We start from the raw sequence: 20,079 nt of genomic DNA, 5'->3' as shown, positions 1-20,079 counted from the left end.
CTGAAAAAGTTAAAGAACTATACTAAGATGTGTGTGTGTGTATGTGTATATGTATATAGATATACTTTAGTGGTATTTCATTTGTACTTTAATAAATAAAGCTTGCCTGAAGGTCAGGGCAAAGCAGCCACACTAGTCAGCCATACAGACCAGGCAGTGGTGGAATACACCTTTAATCCCAGTAGCCATACTAGTTAGCCATAGAGGCCAGGTGGTGGTGCACACCTTTAATCCCAGCACTAGAGAGGAATATAAGGCGAGATGAGACAGGAACTCACTCTCACTTGGTCTGAAGATTTCAAAGAGGTAAGAGCCCTCTAGTGGCTTGACTGTTTTGCTTGACCTTCAAGTTAAACACCAATATCTATCTCTGTGTCTTTATTAATTGTAAATACACACATATATATGTATATATAATATGTCTAGGCATATTCATATTTATGTATATGAATGGCCTCTTGTTTGAGTGTGTTCTTGTCCCCACATCTTGTAATCTCTAAATTTAGTTTTGGGTGGGGGGCTCCTGACAAAAGTGTTGATGAATCTTAAACATAAGATAATATGAACTGCAGAAATTCTTTAAAACTAAATTTGCTACTTCCAGGAGGTGTACATTGTTAGATTGGGACACTTTTCATTTCACTGAGGAAGATGTACCTTCAGGACGTGTTTTGGTTGTGCATGCCTTTGTGACTGTCTCCATACTTCACAGAATACTGTATCCTCAGTCTTAAGCCAGGGAAGACTATGAACAAGTTTAGGACATATTCACAATTTGTTTTGCATGTGTCCATATCTGTCCCAATCTAGAACCATCACTAAAGAAATTCAATTGCTTGCACAACAATAAGCAGTATGAATGTAATTGTGGATATTATGGCCATCTGTAAGGTTAGCCACAAGAGGTAAAACCAGTTATTCTCCCCGAGACAGACTGGGCATTTTAACCCTAATTTTCTAGCTATGAAAGGGGAAGGAACTGATAGCTAGGAAGCTGTTTTATCCATACTTCATCACTAACTCATGCAGAGCTGTAGTTTTATGAAACATGAAAACACTCTCTTGGCTTGAGTAGCCTGGTGCTTTTTAAAATTAGGGTACTAATTATTTATTGAGTCTGTGTATGAGTGTACGTTATGTGAAGTATGGATGTGGTGTGTATATGTGGACGCACATGCATGGAGTCTTGAGGAGGGTGTCGTGTATTTTCCTTTATCACTTTCTGCCTTATTCCATTAGAGGGAAGGTCCCTTGCTGAACCCAGATCTTATGGTTGGGGGGGGGGGGTCTGTTTTGTTTGTTGTTTGTTTACAGCTGGGCTGGAGCCAGCAAGCACCAGGGATCCCATTGTCTCAGCCCCAACCTGTGCTGGTGTTGTAATTGCACATGTATGCACAGGATCACATCTGGTCTGTGTGTACTGAAATCCAGAATCTGGTCCCCATGCTTGTGCAGGAAGCACCCTTCAGTGCTGGGCTCTCGCTCTCTCTCTCTCTCTCTCTCTCTCTCTCTCTCTCTCTCTCTCTCCACAATCTGGTACATTTACAAAGTTCTTTCTCAAGTGTTAGGCTCAAGAGAGTAAATGTATAATGTTTTTATAATTAAGGAAAGTAAGGAAATATTGTATGCTTCTATGATTTAAAAAATAGTAAGTCCTGGAATTAAAATGTACGCTTATATTGTCATTATTTTTAGAACAGAAAGTTACACGAAACCATTTAAACTTTATTTCATATTTATTTGTTCACCTCAGATGTTTTTACAACAATTTTGCTCACTTTAAAGCGATGTTAATGTGATATTAGCACCCCCAATGTAAGCCAAATTTAAGGACGTTTCAAGCTCAGGGTTAATATATGCCCCACCCACCCCCTTCTGAGCCACATAGTTAGCAGAAGTTCACCACGGCACAAGCCATTTAAAGCTCAAAAATACCAGAAGCACTCTAAAATAAATCAAGTTTTTAAAAATACAATGTAACTATAGTGCCAAAGATAAACTCTAGTTTACATCAAGAATACATTTTCTGAAAGCACAAATTTAAATCTGACAGATCTACTGACTACAAGGTTTTTTTTCCCCAATTACAGTGAGTGACAAGCTTATTTGTGTTAGCAAGTTAGAGCAGAGGCTAGAAAGTCAGAGCTTACTCTCTGACCTCCAAAAGCAGAGCTGAGCTCTTGGACTCGGCACCCATCAAGTGGAGTAATATCAAGCAGGTAGGATGTGATGATGCTCGCACAGCCAGGTGATGGAGATCCAGAGTGGCAGTTCTGCACGTTTGTAGAGAGAGGGCACTGCTCACCCAGATAAAATGCGTTTCCTCTGAGGACGGAATTTCAGTCAATGACAGCTTAGAAACCTGGACAGGAATCTTCCTCTTGGGCCCATGGTCACACCACACTGACATGGTGGCCCCTGTTCTGCCTATTAGTAAGACAAATCCTTCACAATGTTTGTGAGAAATGGCCCTGCCTCGTTATTAAGCAATGGCAGTACAATACACTAAGCCAGGAAGTGTTGACCCAGTAAGGGAAGCACCCTCCGACTCTCAAACATTTTTATTTCAATTGCAAGAGTTCTTATGATGGAATGGTGACTGGAGGAAGAGAGTGGTAACTCTGTAATATATACATGTATGTGTGTTTCATAAAACACCACAAGAGATGCTTTATCTCTTGTTGATCTCCTCATTTACAGAGTAGAATCTCTAGATTTACGGCACACAGTAAGCACAACCACTAATTTTATGACAACCACACAAGTACAAGAGAGTGAGGAACATCAGGAGGGATCCAATTAGATTTTTAAACATTTATCTTGTTCATTTACCATCCCTCCTATATACATCGTTCTTCACAGTTGGCTGCCATTTCTAAACCTGCTTTTCTTGACTTGCTGGGCTTCACTGTGTTTAGAAAGCCCCAAATGGCATTACTGTTTGCACCCTGAAGGAAATGATGGTTTGTCGTTTACTCTCAGGGACAAGTCATTCTGAACACTTCAAAACAACTCCTGAACAACAAAAACCCAGGCACCTTACTATGCCCAGCTTAAAGCTGGGTACACGCAATGAGACTAAGAAACCACCTTTTCTTTCCTTAGTGGAAAAGCTAAACCTTATCCTCTGCCTTCTTCACGCCACAGCCACTGACCAGGGTCACACTAATGTCAGACACATGAGTGCTCCCAGTCCCTGGGACCGGCCCTATCACAGTGAGATCATTAAGAGGGGTGTCACCAAGAGAAGGCTCAGTCTGCTCTTCCTTGAAGCAGCAGAGCTGAGCTTTAAAGTGATCCTGGAAGGTCTTGCTGAGCCAGTAGAGAGCGAAGGGGTTCACACAGGAATTACTGAAAGCCAACACCCGAGAGAAAACGGTGACGATGAAAGGGACGTTCGAGGGCTCGTCATAGCTTTTGTAAGTGAACGAGTGGTAGAGATACAGGAGGTGATTCGGCAGCCAGCAGAGAGCGAACAGAGCCACCAGCACCAAGACCGTTCTGGCAATTCTCTTCCGGGATTCGATCTGTATGGGGAGAAAATTGCACACACACAAAAATATCCATTTAGCTGGCAGAGATTTAAAAAAAAAACAGCCTCTAGATTGACATAGGAATTTACAGTTAACAAGCCGGCCTCCCTTCGAACACATGCTTATGAGCTAACTGGCTGGGACACATGGGAAGTCTGCCTGTGGAGATAGAATATGACAAGTTAATTGGCATGGTAACCTGTGATCTTGGTCTCATTAACTCTCATTCTGAGGCCTCCCACCATCCTCAGATGTTGAGATACTCTAGTTAACTCAAGCAGTGCTGTGGAATCCCCAGTGGTTTAATTTCACTAAAAGGAGAGAGTGATACTATTCAGAGCAGCTCCGCAGAGGCTGACAGACAGGCGAGAGCAGTCTTCTGCAGTTTAGGAAAGTTGTCAGGTTGGTACCAAAGTTGCTTTTAATCTATAGGGATTAAAATCACGTAGTCAGAGAGGAATAAAAACAAAATGGGCCATCCATCATCTGTGAGAATTCTCCTATTCACATCTGTTAATATATAAGATGCACCCCGGAAAATAGAGGCTCAGACAGAGCAAAGATAACTGATCACATGGACACCAAGCACATCACTTACATAGCTTCAGCTATTCAACTGATAGATTACACAAAAGGCACAATTCTTGCCCTCCCTCCTCCCTCCTCCCTCCTCCCTCTCTCCCTCTCCCCTCTCTGTAAATGGCACTACTTCCCTCTTCTCCAGGATAGAAGCCTCCTTGACCACCAATCTAACAGGATTGTCTTTGGTACCATCCTTTCATTTTGTACAGATTTATGAAAGGAGAGCACACCTCAGTCCTTCAATGGGCTTAATCTAGTGTGTGTGAGTCACTGTTCTCTTGCCATGGGCACTTCATTTCAACCACTCCAGACCTCAGGTTGCTCATCTGTAGAGAAGTCGTTTCCAGCGAGTAATGTCAGATGACTCTTGCCAGTTTTAGCATCCCGTGCCTTTCTACTACTCTGTGATACTTGCTAAAGCAAATGATGCTTGGCTTTATAAACTTGCGGTATGTGGATTCCCCTACTGTCCTATAGGATAGGCTTTTACTGCTCCCACACTTCAGCTACCCCGTCTATAATACCTATCGCCTCACCATGAGTACCGTCAGGAACTATGCTGGGAGTTTTATCTCCTGGTGTCACTCAGAGGGGCTCAGAGAGGTCCAATAACTTTCTCAGCACTGCTCAGTGTGTGGTAGATACTTTGGGGGACTGGATCTCTACCCAGATGGGCTATGTAGCTCACTGAAAGGTGGTGAAGGGGCTAACTTCTAAATTCAGGCTGTATTTGCAGGAGTAACAATTCATAACATACCTGCTTTCGGGCATGTCTTTGTTCCTCAGTTGGTATATTCAAGGTGCTTTTGTAAAGTGTCTTGGCAATCAAAGAGTAATAGACAGAGATAATTGAGAGCGGGATAATATAGAACACTAAGAAACACAACAGAGAATGTATTTCTCGCAAGAGCCTCTCAGATGCAGCATAGGAGTTGCACGATTCAATGGTCACATTTCTTTTAGCATCTCGGACAGGGTACACATCTGAGAATATAGCCTCTGGCAGAGCTAATATCATAGACATAATCCAGATGCCACCAGCTTTCGCATAGGTCTTCAGAACAGCATTGGAGGGCTGCCTCTCTAGAGGCTTCACGACGGCTTTGTATCTAGAAAGACATAATCACAAGCAGAGTTGGAATCAGCGACACATGTGACTTTAGCAATCATACAGTTCTTCCTCCTTTCCAGTCATATAGAACCAACTAGGACTGGCTGTGTTTCCAAAGACCCAGGAGATAGCCAGTGATTTATGTATTCTGATCAGCTTGTCCTTTATTCACTCCTATGAGACACTCTAGATCTGTGACTCTGTAATTTTGTGACAGACCCCCTATTTAGAACAAATGTTTTCAACAGGTTTCTCTGTGTGACTTGAGAATAATTCATCACCTATATGATGCCGTAAGTATCCTAAAGAAGTTCTGTATATGTAAGTGACTCATGTTAATCGAATTAACTTGCCTGGATGAGTAAGCAGTCTTCACTCTTCCTAGATAAGATTTCCACCAGTAAGAGGCAGAGAGCTCATGTTTTTCTCATTGATAAGAGCTACTTCCTTCCCTAAGCTAATGAATCAATGGGGGAGATTAGGGTAAAATCAGAAGCTAGAGCCCATGCAATGATGCCCCCCCCATTCAGACAAAAACACCTTAAAACCTGTAGCCTTTACAGGAGTCTACCCTCAAGAATCTAGACCAGTAAAGCAACAACCTCATCAAGATGATTATAATAATAATGATAATAACAATGACACATCGAGCTTTTGCTCCTGTCAGATTCCAGAATCCAGAGCCTTCCTTTCAGAACTGCTGGGCACTGATGACCTACAGAGTCTTGGAAACATTTGAAAGCATTGCCTTTGATATTTAGAGGCACATTTTTCACATTTTCATGCTTATTCTGCAATAGTTTATTAAACACACAATATCCAAACTGAAAACAACCCTAACATGGAGCCCCTCCCCCACGACAGTGAGACTGTTTCACATGCTCTGGCCACAGGACTCTAAAAGTCCATCAGAATTAATTTATTTCTCTGAGAATGAAAACGCCACCCCATGCTTATAGAGAAAACAGGTAGAACTAAGTAATGACACGACACCCAATTACCAGGGCACAGAAAACCTCACTGTTTTCCCTCTACTAGCTAATCTGGGTACTTTCAAATAAATTGGATGCATTTTTCTCTCTTTTCCATCCTTCTGGTACATGTTAATGCACGCACAGTCCATTTCACACCTATGCCCGTGTTTTCATGTTGACTCTGTTATACCACTAGGCTGCACTAATGTATAAAGCATGAGTATTTTTCTTTGCACCTGCAACAATTTTCCTGACTTAATAAGCCGGAGGAAAATAAAAACACCGTTTGCTATTCTTTCAAGCAAACAATTACATTTCAAAGAAAAGAAAACCCCCCTGCCCAGAGCATATATTTTCAAGCACTCTTCAGATGCTAACAAAGGCATTTTGACATTTTTCTCTAACTTTTATTTTAAAATGCTACTGGATTTTCCAAGCTTACACCGTGTAAGAGAAGCTTGCCGGTAGCCGGTAAACGCTAAGCACAAGCTTTTCTTTTTTCTTTTTGCCTAATTTCCCATCCCAGCAATAGAACAGAGAAAAGCAACTCACCTGTCAGCGCTGAGAATTGTTAGCGTGAACACTGACACACCGACCGAAGTGAGCCGGATGAAGGAGAGCACTTTACAACCGAGCTTCCCAAACAGCCATCCTCCTGCCAGGTAGTGAGTTGCATCCACGGGCACACAAGTCAGCAGAAGTAGTATATCTCCAAACGCCAGACTGGTGATGAAAATATTTGGAACTGTTTGCATGGATTTAGTCTTGAAAAAGACTTTGATGAGGATGGCATTTCCGAGGATGCCCACTGAAATGATCACAGCATAAGTGATGTAGATGCCACACAGTGCTTCTGTTCCTGGAGAGTTGTCTCCGGTCCATCCTTTATGTGTGGTATCGTTGGAGACGACAGAGCTGGAGGTTTCTGTATCATTTGTGATGGAAATTAAAGTCTGATTAGATGACTGAGGCTGCCTTTGAGACATGTCTCCTGCACTCTCTGCCTTCACTACCTCTTCTCTGCTCAGTTCAGATGTAGTTGACTGTCACGTCTAGTGCCTACGTCTAGTAATGAGCTGGTGTCAGGAGAAGAGAAGAGACCGGAGTGGAAAGAAAGCCCAAGATATCCGGCTACTCCTTCCCTTCAGTTCTTCTGCATCTCCCAGCTTGGTTGGCTAAGCGCTTACAGATCTGGCACTAGGAAATGGGAGGTGGAGGATGGAGGAGTCTCATTGGCATTCCTATGACATAAGATGAGGAAGGGTGCAAAAGAAATGTCCTGCCTATGCTTTGCCATTTGGGGGTGTATAGTCCCTTGAATAATATTATTAAGGCTTATTAAGCCATCTGATTGTTTATTAGAATCACCTGTGTCTTAATTTTTACCCAGCCAGGTCTAGATATATCTTGGTGATTTTTTTTTTGAAAAAAAAAAGACAAAACAAACAAACAAACAAACAAAGCACCTCACCATCTCCCATCGCATGGTGGTTTAATGCACTCCCTTTTATATGACAAATAAGGATAGATGGCCCCCAATGTACAAACTTGAACCCAATCCTCAAAATTTAATATCAGAGAGACGATGAAGCAACAAATCACTCACACCTTGACAGAGCTCATGTCACCTCCCAAAAGCAATAATCCAGTGACCTGGGCTTAGCATCTCACTCTGACACATGATAATTCCCAGCCTTCATGTCCCTGGGGCTGAGCTATATCATACCAGAGCAACCTGTAAGTGATGAAAACCCCAGTGGACCAGCAGTCACTTTGTTCCTTAGTGTCTCAATAAAAACGGGGTTTCCATTTGACTGTCTGTCTAAATAGAAATCTTTTCCAAAAAGAGCATTTAAAGGAGTTGTCTCTCTAAAAAAAATGACTCAAATGAACCTGCCTTCTAACCAAATAATCCAGAATAATGCCTCTCAAGATCTTGACCCAAGTAGTGTTGGAAGAATGAAAGTTTTTCTTTTTTTCCAGTGGAAAAAAGACCCCGCAGATTATTGCAGAGATAAGGAACATGTAGAGGAAGTTAGCATCAACTAAAGAAGTTTAAAAAAATTAAGGCAACCACTCCGGCACCAAAAAGAAAGGCCAATTTTTACAGGAAATGTATATAGGTGTGTGTGCGTGTGTGTGTGTGTATGTGTGTGTGTGTGTGTGTGTGTGTGTGTGTGTGTGTGTGTGGTGATGTGGTGACTGGGGTGGTGTTTGGGCATGGAAGTAGTTTGAAGGCAGCTAGAGACATTCTCTAAAATTATCTAATTCAACGGCCGTGCTCAGGTAGGAGGAACTTAGCATAACAAGGTGTTTAGAAATATAGCCGTGTTAGAAATCGACCTCGAACTGAAACAACCAAGCACTCAGAAAACCGATGAACCAAATAGTAACAATGGTTACTGTTAATCATGACAGAATAGGTGCTAGAAATTCTATGAGAAAGGCCAGTGAATAAGTTACACCAATAACCTGGATAATTTGAACCCTCTATACCATCCTCACCTCTGTCCCTTATGAAATCATCACCATTTTGAGTCACTGAGCTAAGTATATGCTTTTCGTAGCAATCATAAGGAAGAGTGTCATAAACACTTGAACCCCTAAACTTTTGTGTGTATATATGCAGTGGGAAGGATTCTGTCCACTGGACTGGGGCTTTAAAATAATCCCAATGGCAAGTCAAAGTATCTTTCCACAGTTCACATTTCAATGAAGAAATGGCTCTGGGATTCCCGCTTATCTTTTAGCAGAGAGTGAATGGGATCTCCCAACTCACACCCCAACTACCTTCTCCACATCACCACTTTATAAGAATAAAATGTAGGCATGTAATTTCCAAAACCATCTAAATTCCTACAGTCTCACGATGCTTTCAGCTGCCTGCGGCCATCAGCATCCTTTCCTTCCCCTTTCTCCCTCTCTCTTCTTTCTGATCCAGAGAAGGCAGGAAAGAGTGACAGCATTGGAGTTGTGCTGGAACAACATGGGTGTGTTTGTGTGTGCATTGTATATCTGTGTGTATGTGCCGGTGCATGTATGTGTATGTGTGTATATGTGTGTGGTGTGTGTGTGCATGTATGGGTGGTGTGTGTATTGTATATATGTGTGTGCATGTGTATATGTTTATGTGTGTTGTGTGTGTGGTGTGTGTATTGCATATGTGTGTGTATGTGTGTGCATGTGTATATATTTATGTGTATTGTGTGTGTGGTGTGTGTATGTGTGTGCATGTGTATATATTTATGTGTATTGTGTGTGTGGTGTGTGTATTGCATATATGTGTGTATGTGTGTGCATGTGTATATATTTATGTGTGTTGTGTGCATGGTGTGTGTATTGCATATGTGTGTGTATGTGTGTGCATGTGTATATATTTATGTGTATTGTGTGTGTGGTGTGTGTATGTGTGTGCATGTGTATATATTTATGTGTATTGTGTGTGGTGTGTGTATTGCATATGTGTGTGTATGTGTGTGCATGTGTATATATTTATGTGTATTGTGTGTGGTGTGTGTATTGCATATGTGTGTGTATGTGTGTGCATGTGTATATATTTATGTGTATTGTGTGTGGTGTGTGTATTGCATATGTGTGTGTATGTGTGTGCATGTGTATATATTTATGTGTATTGTGTGTGGTGTGTGTATTGCATATGTGTGTGTATGTGTGTGCATGTGTATATATTTATGTGTATTGTGTGTGTGGTGTGTGTATTGCATATGTGTGTATGTGTGTGCATGTGTATATGTTTATGTGTATTGTGTGTGTGGTGTGTGTATGTGTGTGCATGTGTATATATTTATGTGTATTGTGTGTGTGGTGTGTGTATTGCATATATGTGTGTATGTGTGTGCATGTGTATATATTTATGTGTATTGCATATATGTGTGTATGTGTGTGCATGTGTATTGTGGGGTGGGGGTGTGAGGGGAAGTAGAAAATCGAATACATGTTACAGGAATGCAGAAAGAGGCCACTAGGACTATAGCACAAAGTACTGGAAGGGTCCAAGGTGGGACAGGGGTTGGGGAGAGGAGTGCTGGCTTTTATACCTCTGCACAAAGAAAAAGTGTAAGTTTCTTTACTATTACTTAATGGGATTTGATCAAGAAGATGCAGTTTGGCTTGTGAATGTATTCTGCAATAATAATTCCCATTATTACCAGCCTCTCTGTTTTATTCATAATTGCACGCCCCTAAATTTTATCCGCACAATTTCCTACTTCAAGAAGACACAAATACTCAGAATGGCCTTTGCATAGACCAAGTGAAATAAATACAAACTGTATTGTAGATTCTAAGAGTTGAATTCTTCAATTGAACTTTCTAAGTGGAGTGTTTTGTTAAAGGCAAATTCTCATCCTGACGAAATCTAATGCCTCCCTAAAAGTGGGCATTTTGGAGGCTATTCCCAGATGTAGCCCCCTGGACCCCACTCACACATGCCAACCTCATATGCTGTGGTCAGTGTGAACTACAATTATTATTGAGAAAAACCTGCGCTGGCTAAAATGCTTAGGCGTTCTGAACACTGAGGTCCAAATTATAAGGCAGGTGAATTTATCTCTGTGTGGTTTTGTCTCTCTTCACAGTAATCTTTCTTTTTCGGGAATTTTCTCCCATAGCCCCAGTCACATGTCCCAGCTCCACACAACTTACTTTCAATCTTTTACTTATTAATCCTTGTTTAAGGTGCTTCAATTAATGAAGACCAGACGGCCCCACAATTCTAATCTTAGATATCTACCCAAAATAGATGAAAAACATATGTCCACACGGAGACCAGCATGCAAATGGTTGTGGAAGAATTTTTCACAAAAACAAATTATAAATAACCTGAAGGCTCTTCAGTGATAGAACAAAAATAGCAATAATTCTTTAATAGTGGAATACTACACAGCAATGAAAACAACAAACTTTCACTACTTGTTAATGTTAAACATATGTGCAATGAAATACAGCAGACATGATATGATTCCTTAATGTAAAATTCTGGAAGAGTTGAAAAAATGGAAAAGACATATATAGGACATCAGCAGTTGCCTGGGTCTGAAGATTGGAATGGGGGACGATTATTGAGGAGCATAGGAAGCAACTGGGCATGCCGGGGTGTTCTAAATCTATGTCATGCGGTATAATAGTTGCCGGTTTGTAGAAATTAGTTAAAATGCAGACTGGACACTCTCAACTGGCTGAGTTCATAATACAAAGAGTGTATTTCCGTGACATTTGAAAACCTGCCAGAAAAGTAAACCTGGGGCTAGATGCCTTAAGAAGATATGGATGAGGAAGGCACTTTTAGCAGTCTCCACAGCGTTCCACCAGGACGAGAGCTCGTGCTTATACGAGACACAGGGGTGAGAAAGACTTAGCACCTAACCTTAACACTTGATGCAAAAGTTAAGGAAACACATGAGCCGTCATGCAATCTGAATTTCTTAGTAACACATGCTCACATGGGATATTTAGTTTCTTGTCAAGTCTTCTACCTCAAGCACTTTTGAATACCTATAAAGATAGTGAACAGTTCCCAGCTGTTACGGGCAACTTTGTAATCCTTCTGGGTCTTTCAAGTGGTTTTGACTGCACTCATAAGTGGATACTCTACCTGGTATCATTGCTGCTCGGAGGTCCACCAAGTCACACACTCTCCATGTCACGCCTCCAAGCCTACTGTCTTTCTCACAATTTCCCCAAGCAGTGCAGTCCTCTCTAGTGGCCACCTCTGGTATGCTAGACCTCTTTCTTTTCCATTCAGCCTGTGAAGGCATGGAAACTCCTCTTACCCATTTTTTCCCCAGAAGAATCATGCTAACGATGCCCTTATTTAAACAGAGTCAAGACACTTTCGTGTTTCTACCTCCCCACCCATCAGCCGCCTTTGTTCGCGCCATCCATTGGATGGCAGGTAGCATAGATCTCACGACTGCTTTCACGGGATTGATTTTGCTGTTTCCGTGTGTATTTGGGAAAGCTGAAGGGCTGGGGAAAGCAAGGCACCAACTTGAACCATGGTTGGAGGTTTCTGACTCTGTGTTCCTAAGCACTCCCCTATCACAGAGAGGTAGCTTCAACCAAACCACAAGCTTTGACTAGTTCCGGCAAAGCATCCTGCCTGGATCCACTCCCAACAAGATGATTTCTCAAGATGCCATCAGCATTTTGTCGGCCTAGGGTGGAGGCTGTCCTAAACAAAAGTTCCCCGGGTCCTCAAGAATTCTGACTCTTTAGTGGCTTACATGAAGCGTATACCTCTGAGGAACCTCTACTAGGTGTTTAGGATGATGCTGTATTTTCAACCAGAGCCTTCCTGAACTACCTGAACTCTAACTCTTCCTGCATGGAAAGAAATGTTAGGTCAATGTAGCTAGAGACAGAGATGAAGCCGATTTTGCAAGTTGTCAAGAGAGGGACTTTGCTCCATGTTTAGAAAATGATAGAAAAAAGGCAAAGGTGGAATGTTAAACCCAGTGCTGAGAAGAACCACAAAAGTAAGAAAAAGAGCTTGAAACAAAAACCAGAGAGTGACTTGGAACTCCTTCAGACTCTTCTTCCTTAAAACCATGACTGGGAGTCAGGGGGCGTTGGTGGCGCACGCCTTTAATCCCAGCACTTGGAGGCAGAGACAGGTGGATCTCTGTGAGTTCGTGACCAGCCTGGTCTACAAGAGCTTGTTTCAGGACAGGCTCCAAAACTACAGAGAAACCTTGTATCAAAAAAAAAAAAAAAAAAAAAACAAGCACAAAAAAAAAAAGAAAAAGCATGATTGATTATATGGACTAAGTGGGGGTGGGGACTGAATAGAAGGGTCTGCACTGTGACTTTCCCAGGCTGTGCAAACCCTTGGCAGTGAGAAATGCTTTCCCAGACCACACTCACACTCAGAACCTCTCTCTCTTAGAGGATAGGCTTCCAGGCTGTGGGGCTGTGTCTGTGTATCTTTATTATTGGAATGCTACGTTAGTGTCAAGACAAATCTGTAGTAGAAACTCAGAGGATGTAGAAAATAAAATAGTAAACACAATGACATACAAACTAAATATCACTTCTAGGAAAATAAACATGAGCTGTGACTAATAAAGACAGCTAAAGGTCTGAAGATGCAGAAAAGTCCTAGCAGGAGGAGAACTGTGAACTCCCCAGTAAGTACAAGAAATGACCATAGCACTCTGAATCTGTAATTATCCTTCCATTCATATTTCTTTCTTTTGTTACTTCTGGGATGCCTTGGTTTCACATAATCCATTTTCCTTCCAGCAGAGTAAATGGCTCTGTGTGCCACCGAGCTCATATGAAAGCAAGAGGGACAGTCCCTGTCTGTCCTCAGCAGGCAGCAGGTTGCCTTGGCACCAGTTAGAAGGAGTGAAGACTAAATTGGGTGTTTGCTGCACAACCTGCCTTTCTTAGGCAGAGCCGTCCTCATGTGGCAGTGGCTTCCCAGAGCAGCACTGCCAGAAACACTAAGGTCCATCCTCCATCCCACCTGGACTCTAAGATGCCTGTTCTCCCTCCTATGAGATCCTAGAAACTGGACAGCTATGCTATGGTGCTAGCGATGGTACAAGGCTGGAGAGAATGTGCTGTGTTCTGCTGCCTTCTGTATGGGGTGGAGGCTGTTCGGGCATCTTTGGGTCAGCTAGGGGCTCATATGGGCAGAAGGTTGTGAAATGGACACCCGCACAGTAAGCTGAGGTTGCTTAACAGGAGGGAAGAGAAGAAAAGCTGCCAAAATCCCTCCAACCCTAGTCTACTTTTCTTTGTCTCTCAGAGTATATTACACTGTTTATAAAAGGACAATAGAATGAACTGTTTTCAAGATCTTTCGAACACAATACATATTTGAGTGCTCATCCATAGGCTACATTATGACCCCCTGGAAGAGCTTGAAAAGTTATACCATCATACACACACAGACACAGAGAGAAAGAGAGGGAGAGAGAGAGGCAGAGACAGAGACAGAGATAGAGAGACAGAGACAGACAGAGAGACAGAGACAGACAGACATACACACAAACACACACAGAGGGAGACAGAGATAGAGAGACAGAGACAGACAGACACACAGAGAGAGAGACAGACAGACACATACAAACACAGAGAGAGACAGAGACAAACAGAGACAGACAGACATACACACAGAGAGAGAGACAGACAGATAGATAGACACACACAAACACACACACACAGAGAGAGAGACAGACAGAGACAGACAAACATACACACACAGAGAGAGAGACAGACAGACAGATAGATAGACACACACAAACACAGAGAGAGACAGAGACAGACAGACATACACACACACAAACAGAGAGACAGAGACAGACAGATAGACACACACAAATACAAACAGAGAGAGACAGAGACAGACAGACAGACACACACACAAAACCATGAGTACCAAAGTGGGTAAGTCGGTAAATCCAGAAAATCAATTTTCCAATGTTACCACTCTAGAAGCTTCTAGAATCCAACTTTCACTTCTTTGCTCCAGACCCTGTCTGGTTAGTTCTGTTCTTTAGCTTCCTTTTTATGTGGAGGTAGCTATATTTGACTTTTATGGAACTAAGGTATTGGATTTAGCTGATTGTTATTCCTTACTATTTCTCTGGGTTTCAAGATAATGAACCTGGGACAGGCACTTGAACCTTTGGCAGTGACTAAATGGCGCTCGGTGATGAAGACTTGAGGATATACGATCATGACTTGGAGAACACGGAAAACAAGAATTCCAGCTCTCCCCAAAGCAATCCTGCTCTTTATACAAGGATCAGGGCATTCCTCCCCCCCCAATCCTTTATTCTGTTTTTTTCTTTCACCTCCAAGCCTAGACATTCTAACTACCAGACTGTCCTCTTTCTTAGGTAAACTGAGGCAGGGCAGCTACAGTTCTAACTCCGTAGCACTCAGGACTGGAAAGACTGTCTGCCTTGCAGTGTTCCCAGACCCACTTCTATTTCCCGTGGGAGCAGGTGCACACTGATTATCAGAGGCATGGATCCGAAATCATCCTCCTTGATGATGACGAGGAGGGACACCTACAGGGAGACTTACTGGGAGTCGGGATTCGGAGAAAGCAAGGAATGGAAGGAGGAGTGTGCTCTGGGAGGTCTCAAGCATGGTCCAGAGGCCTCGACTGCTTTGTATCTCTGCACCTTGGTGTTCTTTTCTCTTTTTTAAGGGGCTAGGACTGAGCAGATGCCCCAGACCTTGACAAATGCCAGGGAGCAGAAGTGCTGTTAGAGTCTCAGTTTTTGGACCCTTGCCTATTCCCTATACAAGCAACTGTGTGCCGACCAAAGGGAGCTTAGATCAGAGCCTCCCAGCCTTGATGGCTGGTTGGGAGAAAGCACGGAGAGGGGATGGGTAGAATTACCCAGGCAGGGTTTTGGCATTGTCAAGGAAACAGTGGTAACAACAGAGACATGGTGCCTGTCACGTCCCTACTTAACTCCCTCTCCTTCACTGATGGTTGCCCAATTAGAGACTTGTAAGTTCACCGAGCACACAGGAAGCTCCTTTATTTGCCACAAATAACAGAGAATGTATTCTGACCCTGAGCATAGGTGCCAGAGATCCATTCTCTGGACTAGAGCAGCTGTGGCCCTGCCTTCCCAGAGGCAGGCGTCTGGAATTACTCCCAGCTTTTCTGACATCCTTGATCTCTATCTATGGAGAAGGGATGAGTGTGGGTGGTAATTTGTGGTAGGAAATCTGCATCAATAGTCATCCTTACCTTGTGTGATGGGCTGAAAGACTGCTTACGGGCTGATTTGCCAAAAAGGCTGGCCCTGTTAGGGCCTTCTGAAAGTACTCTGGGGACTGGTAAAAACAGTAATGGAAAAGTTGCTGCTTTGTCCCTAATAGCACCTCCTTCTCGGGCCCTTTTCACTATGCCCAGAGCTCTACTGTTTACCATCATCTCTTCGCTTTTGCCTGCAAAAACAGGAGCCTCAAAGCCCTTTCTCTTTCCCTGATTTATCTTTGTCTAGGGAAGAAGTGTGCTGCTTAAGATGGGAAATGAGTTTGGTAGGACATGGCTTCTAGGGCTCTCAAGCAGGTTCCAAAAAGGAAGCAGCCAGAGAAAACTAAGCATTGCGCTGGAACAGCCGCCTGGCGTGGGACTGGAGTAGAGACATGTAAAGGAAACACTCGATGATTTGCAGGGCATACAATTCTTTCACGGGTTCTTTAAATCAGACAGCATGCACTATGACTACCTCTGATGCAAGCCACAGTGAAGGGCAGGTTCGCCTCTCTTTTGACTTCAGCATAACCTCTGTCCTATCTTATAAAAAAAATGACGACAACAAAAACCAGTCCAAATTGAAGAAGCCAGTGCTCAGAAAGAACACCTCTGCTCTTGGTGCCTAAGTATCCCCACACCTTCCTTTCTTATACTTGCCACTATTCGCTACCCGTGCTCTGATGGGAGAGTGGCCTGTAGTCAAGGCCTCCATTCCTAACATCACGCTCCTAACTTCCCCCCATATTAAGATATCAGGGAGAAAATTCCATGGAAGCTGACTTTGGAGACTGGACTTTTGGGGTCCTCTCAGGTCAGGTTGGTGTCATAGTTCCGATGTTCGGGAAACAATGCTGTTGATGACTAAAATCAATCATCTTTTCTCATGGTGTGGTCCCTCGCTCACTGTGGCCTATCCTGGATGGAAGAGTTCACATTGGTTCCACACCTCCAGTCTCTCTGCTTCCTAGGCCTCCCCCTTTTCTTCCTCCCCTTTTCTTCCTCCCAGCTCCTGGGAGTTGAAAGACTGTCCTAGCTATGGTAACAGCTTTGTGGGCGTGTGACCTGTATGTTCACATAGAACCGAGTGCTTAGAAGACCCCTGTGCCTACTTTTATTCTCTTAAATTTCTTAGGCATTCGTGAGCACTAGGTCTCATATTTTCATTTTTCCACACCCCTCAAATTCTGGAGCTAGTGCTATGCTGTTGCTGGGGCATGAAGTCAAGTGGGAAACTATACCCACCACACCCCCAGCCAAACTAATCCACATTTTGGGTTTGCAATTCATGATCCCTTATCTATCACCCTTTCCGCCTTTGCAGCACACCAAGCATCCTATCTAAAAGCCACTTTCTGGGGAGATCTTAGCTTAAGCCTTGGCTCCACCTCTTTACAGCTTTCTGTGAGCACCTTCAGGTCCGTTGGTGACTTTTCTGTCACCAAGAAGGATGTGCCAATTCTCCAACCAGAGTCCTGCGATCTCCTCTGAAAGGTTCTCCTCCGGCAGGCATGGGGAAGAACTCGGAGCAAGAGGACGTGTGATGGAAGTGGAATTGGATTCTCTAGAGTTTGTGGGCTTGGCATTGTAGTGAGTGTCCCAGCCAGGCTTCTGCGCCATGAAGGCTGATGGGAACCAGCCCTTCCCTGCAATTCTCCTGACCCCGGAAGGAAGACTCAGAGGCAGGACACATCTCAGCACTGAAGTTATTAGGAAGACTGAGGTGTTTATCTGCAGCCTTTTCTGTTTTCCTTCCTGCCTGCCTTCCTCCCTCCCTCCCTTTCTGTCTGTCCTCTCTGCTCCTCCTTTTTCCTCCTTCTGTCCTCCTCTTCTTGCCGCTATCATTTATTTCCTCGTTGTTTTTGTCCTATTATTCGATAAGTCTGTGAAGCTGACCTGACTTCTAGAGTACCGGCTTGTAGGTCAGGATGAGGTGCCTTAGCACCTTACCGGAGGACCAGTCGAATGCCCCCAGGAGAGCAACGCACTTTGCCTGCTCAGGTGGCCTGTGTGGGCTACATTAGCTCATATTGGCTATGTTTGGTGTTCTGATGCCACCACCCAGAGCCCCAAATTCTCTAGGGTGGTGGGACCTCTGTTTGTTTTTTTTAAGAGACATTCCCTGTATTATTTCTCCCAGAATATTCTCCATACCCCCATCTTAGTGCTAAAGGAAGAGGGCATTTGGGGAGACTGACGTCTTGGCCCGGATTAGGTGGTCTGAACTCAGAAAGACAGAGGGAGCAGGTGGCACCAAGCGTAAGCGGGAGCTCGCAATACTTGAAAGCTTTTACTAGAAATACCTCTGCTTTCCTTTAATTCAAACCTGCCTCAAGGTCAAATGAAAAGGTGCGGTGTGTCCACAGCAGGCAACTGTGGGCAGTGGAATATACACCTCTGCCGAAAGGCTTGGGGGGAGGCTCTCAGGGAGGGAGGGAGGGAGGAGGCGCACTGGGGCCAGGAATTCACTAGCGAAATACAAGGAAAACCCAGAGCAGTGGTTGTGAAATGGTTTTGAGTTGGTTGGTTGGTTGGTGTTGGGGGAGGGGTTCATTTATTTATTCGTTTCCTTGCTTGTTTGTGTTAGTAGTCAGGCATCTGTACTGGCCTGCTCTTGGGGTCCTGACAGGACTTGTCCTCAGCTGCAGCCACTAAGAGCACTTCCTGTTCACATTCACTTCGTTCCCTTTCCAAAGAGCCCTGCCTACCTCTCATTCTCTCTCTTTCTCACTGTCTGTTCCTCTCTTTCTCTACTTCTCTGTCCCCCCCACCCCCACCCGCCTCCTCTTCTACTGCTCCTGTCCCCAGAGGTTGGTCTCCTCCCTCCCCTTTCCTCTTTTTACGTTTCATTTCCTCCTAATAAAAAACCCTCTACATGAACTCTATTGCATGGCATCTTTCTCTCACGTGCTACTATTTTAAAAATTACAATAATTCGTTTATGTTAAGAAAGGCTAGGCTAGCCTTGGCTAGCCTGGAAACTGCTAGGTAAACCAGCCTGACTTTCTGCCTCTGGCTTCTGAGTGTTTGGATTATAGGTTTGTGTCCCATGCCTCAGGATGGGTATCACACTCTACAAAGCAGATTTTGGTCCCTAACAGAAAAGTCAACTAGTACAAGGCTGGCATGGTGTCACACAAAACAACAAAACCTGTAGACAGGAGCCTGGGCACCCTTTCCTGAACACTCCGAGCTTGCGCCCTCATTTTCTCTGAAGTTTTCCCCTGCCCCTTTCTCCATGTGGCTGCTTACAAATGACATGCTTTCTTTTTCTTCCTACAGCAGCTGCTGAAATTTTTGGCGTGCTTCCCTTGCATCTTTTCTTTTAAACTCCAATAAAAAATGTCCTTCAGCTTCAAAAAAATAAATAACAAAATAAAAGGAATAGGTTGGCTATAATACAGTTCTTACTCTTGACTTCTCAGCTGGCTAAGTGCAGTGACCTAAAAGGTTTGGAACAACTCTCCTGGCCACTGATGAACACTTACCCTTTCTTGCATTTCAGGCTGCTACTCACCTTGGTTTTATCTTGCCTGGGTGGTGGGACCCTAGAATGTGAAAGCTTGGTTCCTCTGGCAGATGAACTACTAACCATAAAGAAATAGGATGGTCCACATCAGAGCTGTCTCTCCTACAATTTGCTGTGTCTGTGAGGGCCCCTACGACTAACTGCCCACGGAGGTGGCTATGATGACCGAACTAGCCTAAGGTGTGCTTATGGTATATTCATATCTAATTATAAAAGTCACTACAAAAGATGATACGATGCCTTAAGGCAGTGGTTCTCAACCTCCCAGATGCTGTGACCCTTTGACACAGCTCCTCATGTTGTGGTGACCCCCAACCACAAAATTACTTTCAACAGTACTTCATAACTATAATTTTGCTACTATTATGAAACATAATATAAGTAGTTTTAGAGATAGGAGTTTGTCAAATGAGTCACTTAAGATGCTGTTCCAACCCCTTTCATACAAATTCAAATCCTCCTGTGTATAGTGAGACCCATCTTTGATGCCCTGTAGCAGAAGCCTTAATATAATCCTGTTGACTGCATAAGGCTCTCACCCTTATGGAAGTCACAGGACGCCAGTGTACATCAGTCAGTGTTCAACAGGAAACTAACTTCCA

The 20,079-nt window shown here is 43.5% G+C and overlaps 1 protein-coding gene across 1 annotated transcript; it reads right to left on the bottom strand.

Annotated features, from left to right (window-relative positions):
* Positions 1-1,720: 1,720 nt before the first annotated feature.
* On the bottom strand, positions 1,721-7,387 carry Brs3 (bombesin receptor subtype 3). The gene is made up of 3 exons (XM_075957611.1): positions 6,753-7,387; positions 4,873-5,224; positions 1,721-3,527 (listed from the first exon to the last, which is right to left on the bottom strand). The coding sequence occupies exons 1-3, from the start codon at positions 7,184-7,186 to the stop codon at positions 3,114-3,116; spliced, it is 1,200 nt and encodes a 399-aa protein (XP_075813726.1). The 5' UTR covers positions 7,187-7,387; the 3' UTR covers positions 1,721-3,113.
* Positions 7,388-20,079: the final 12,692 nt, after the last annotated feature.

Source organism: Microtus pennsylvanicus, chromosome X (assembly GCF_037038515.1).
Source record: "Microtus pennsylvanicus isolate mMicPen1 chromosome X, mMicPen1.hap1, whole genome shotgun sequence".
Classification (NCBI taxonomy): Eukaryota; Metazoa; Chordata; class Mammalia; order Rodentia; family Cricetidae; genus Microtus; species Microtus pennsylvanicus.
The sequence above is the reverse complement of the archived record's forward strand: the minus strand, read 5'-3'. Positions and strand labels throughout refer to the sequence as shown.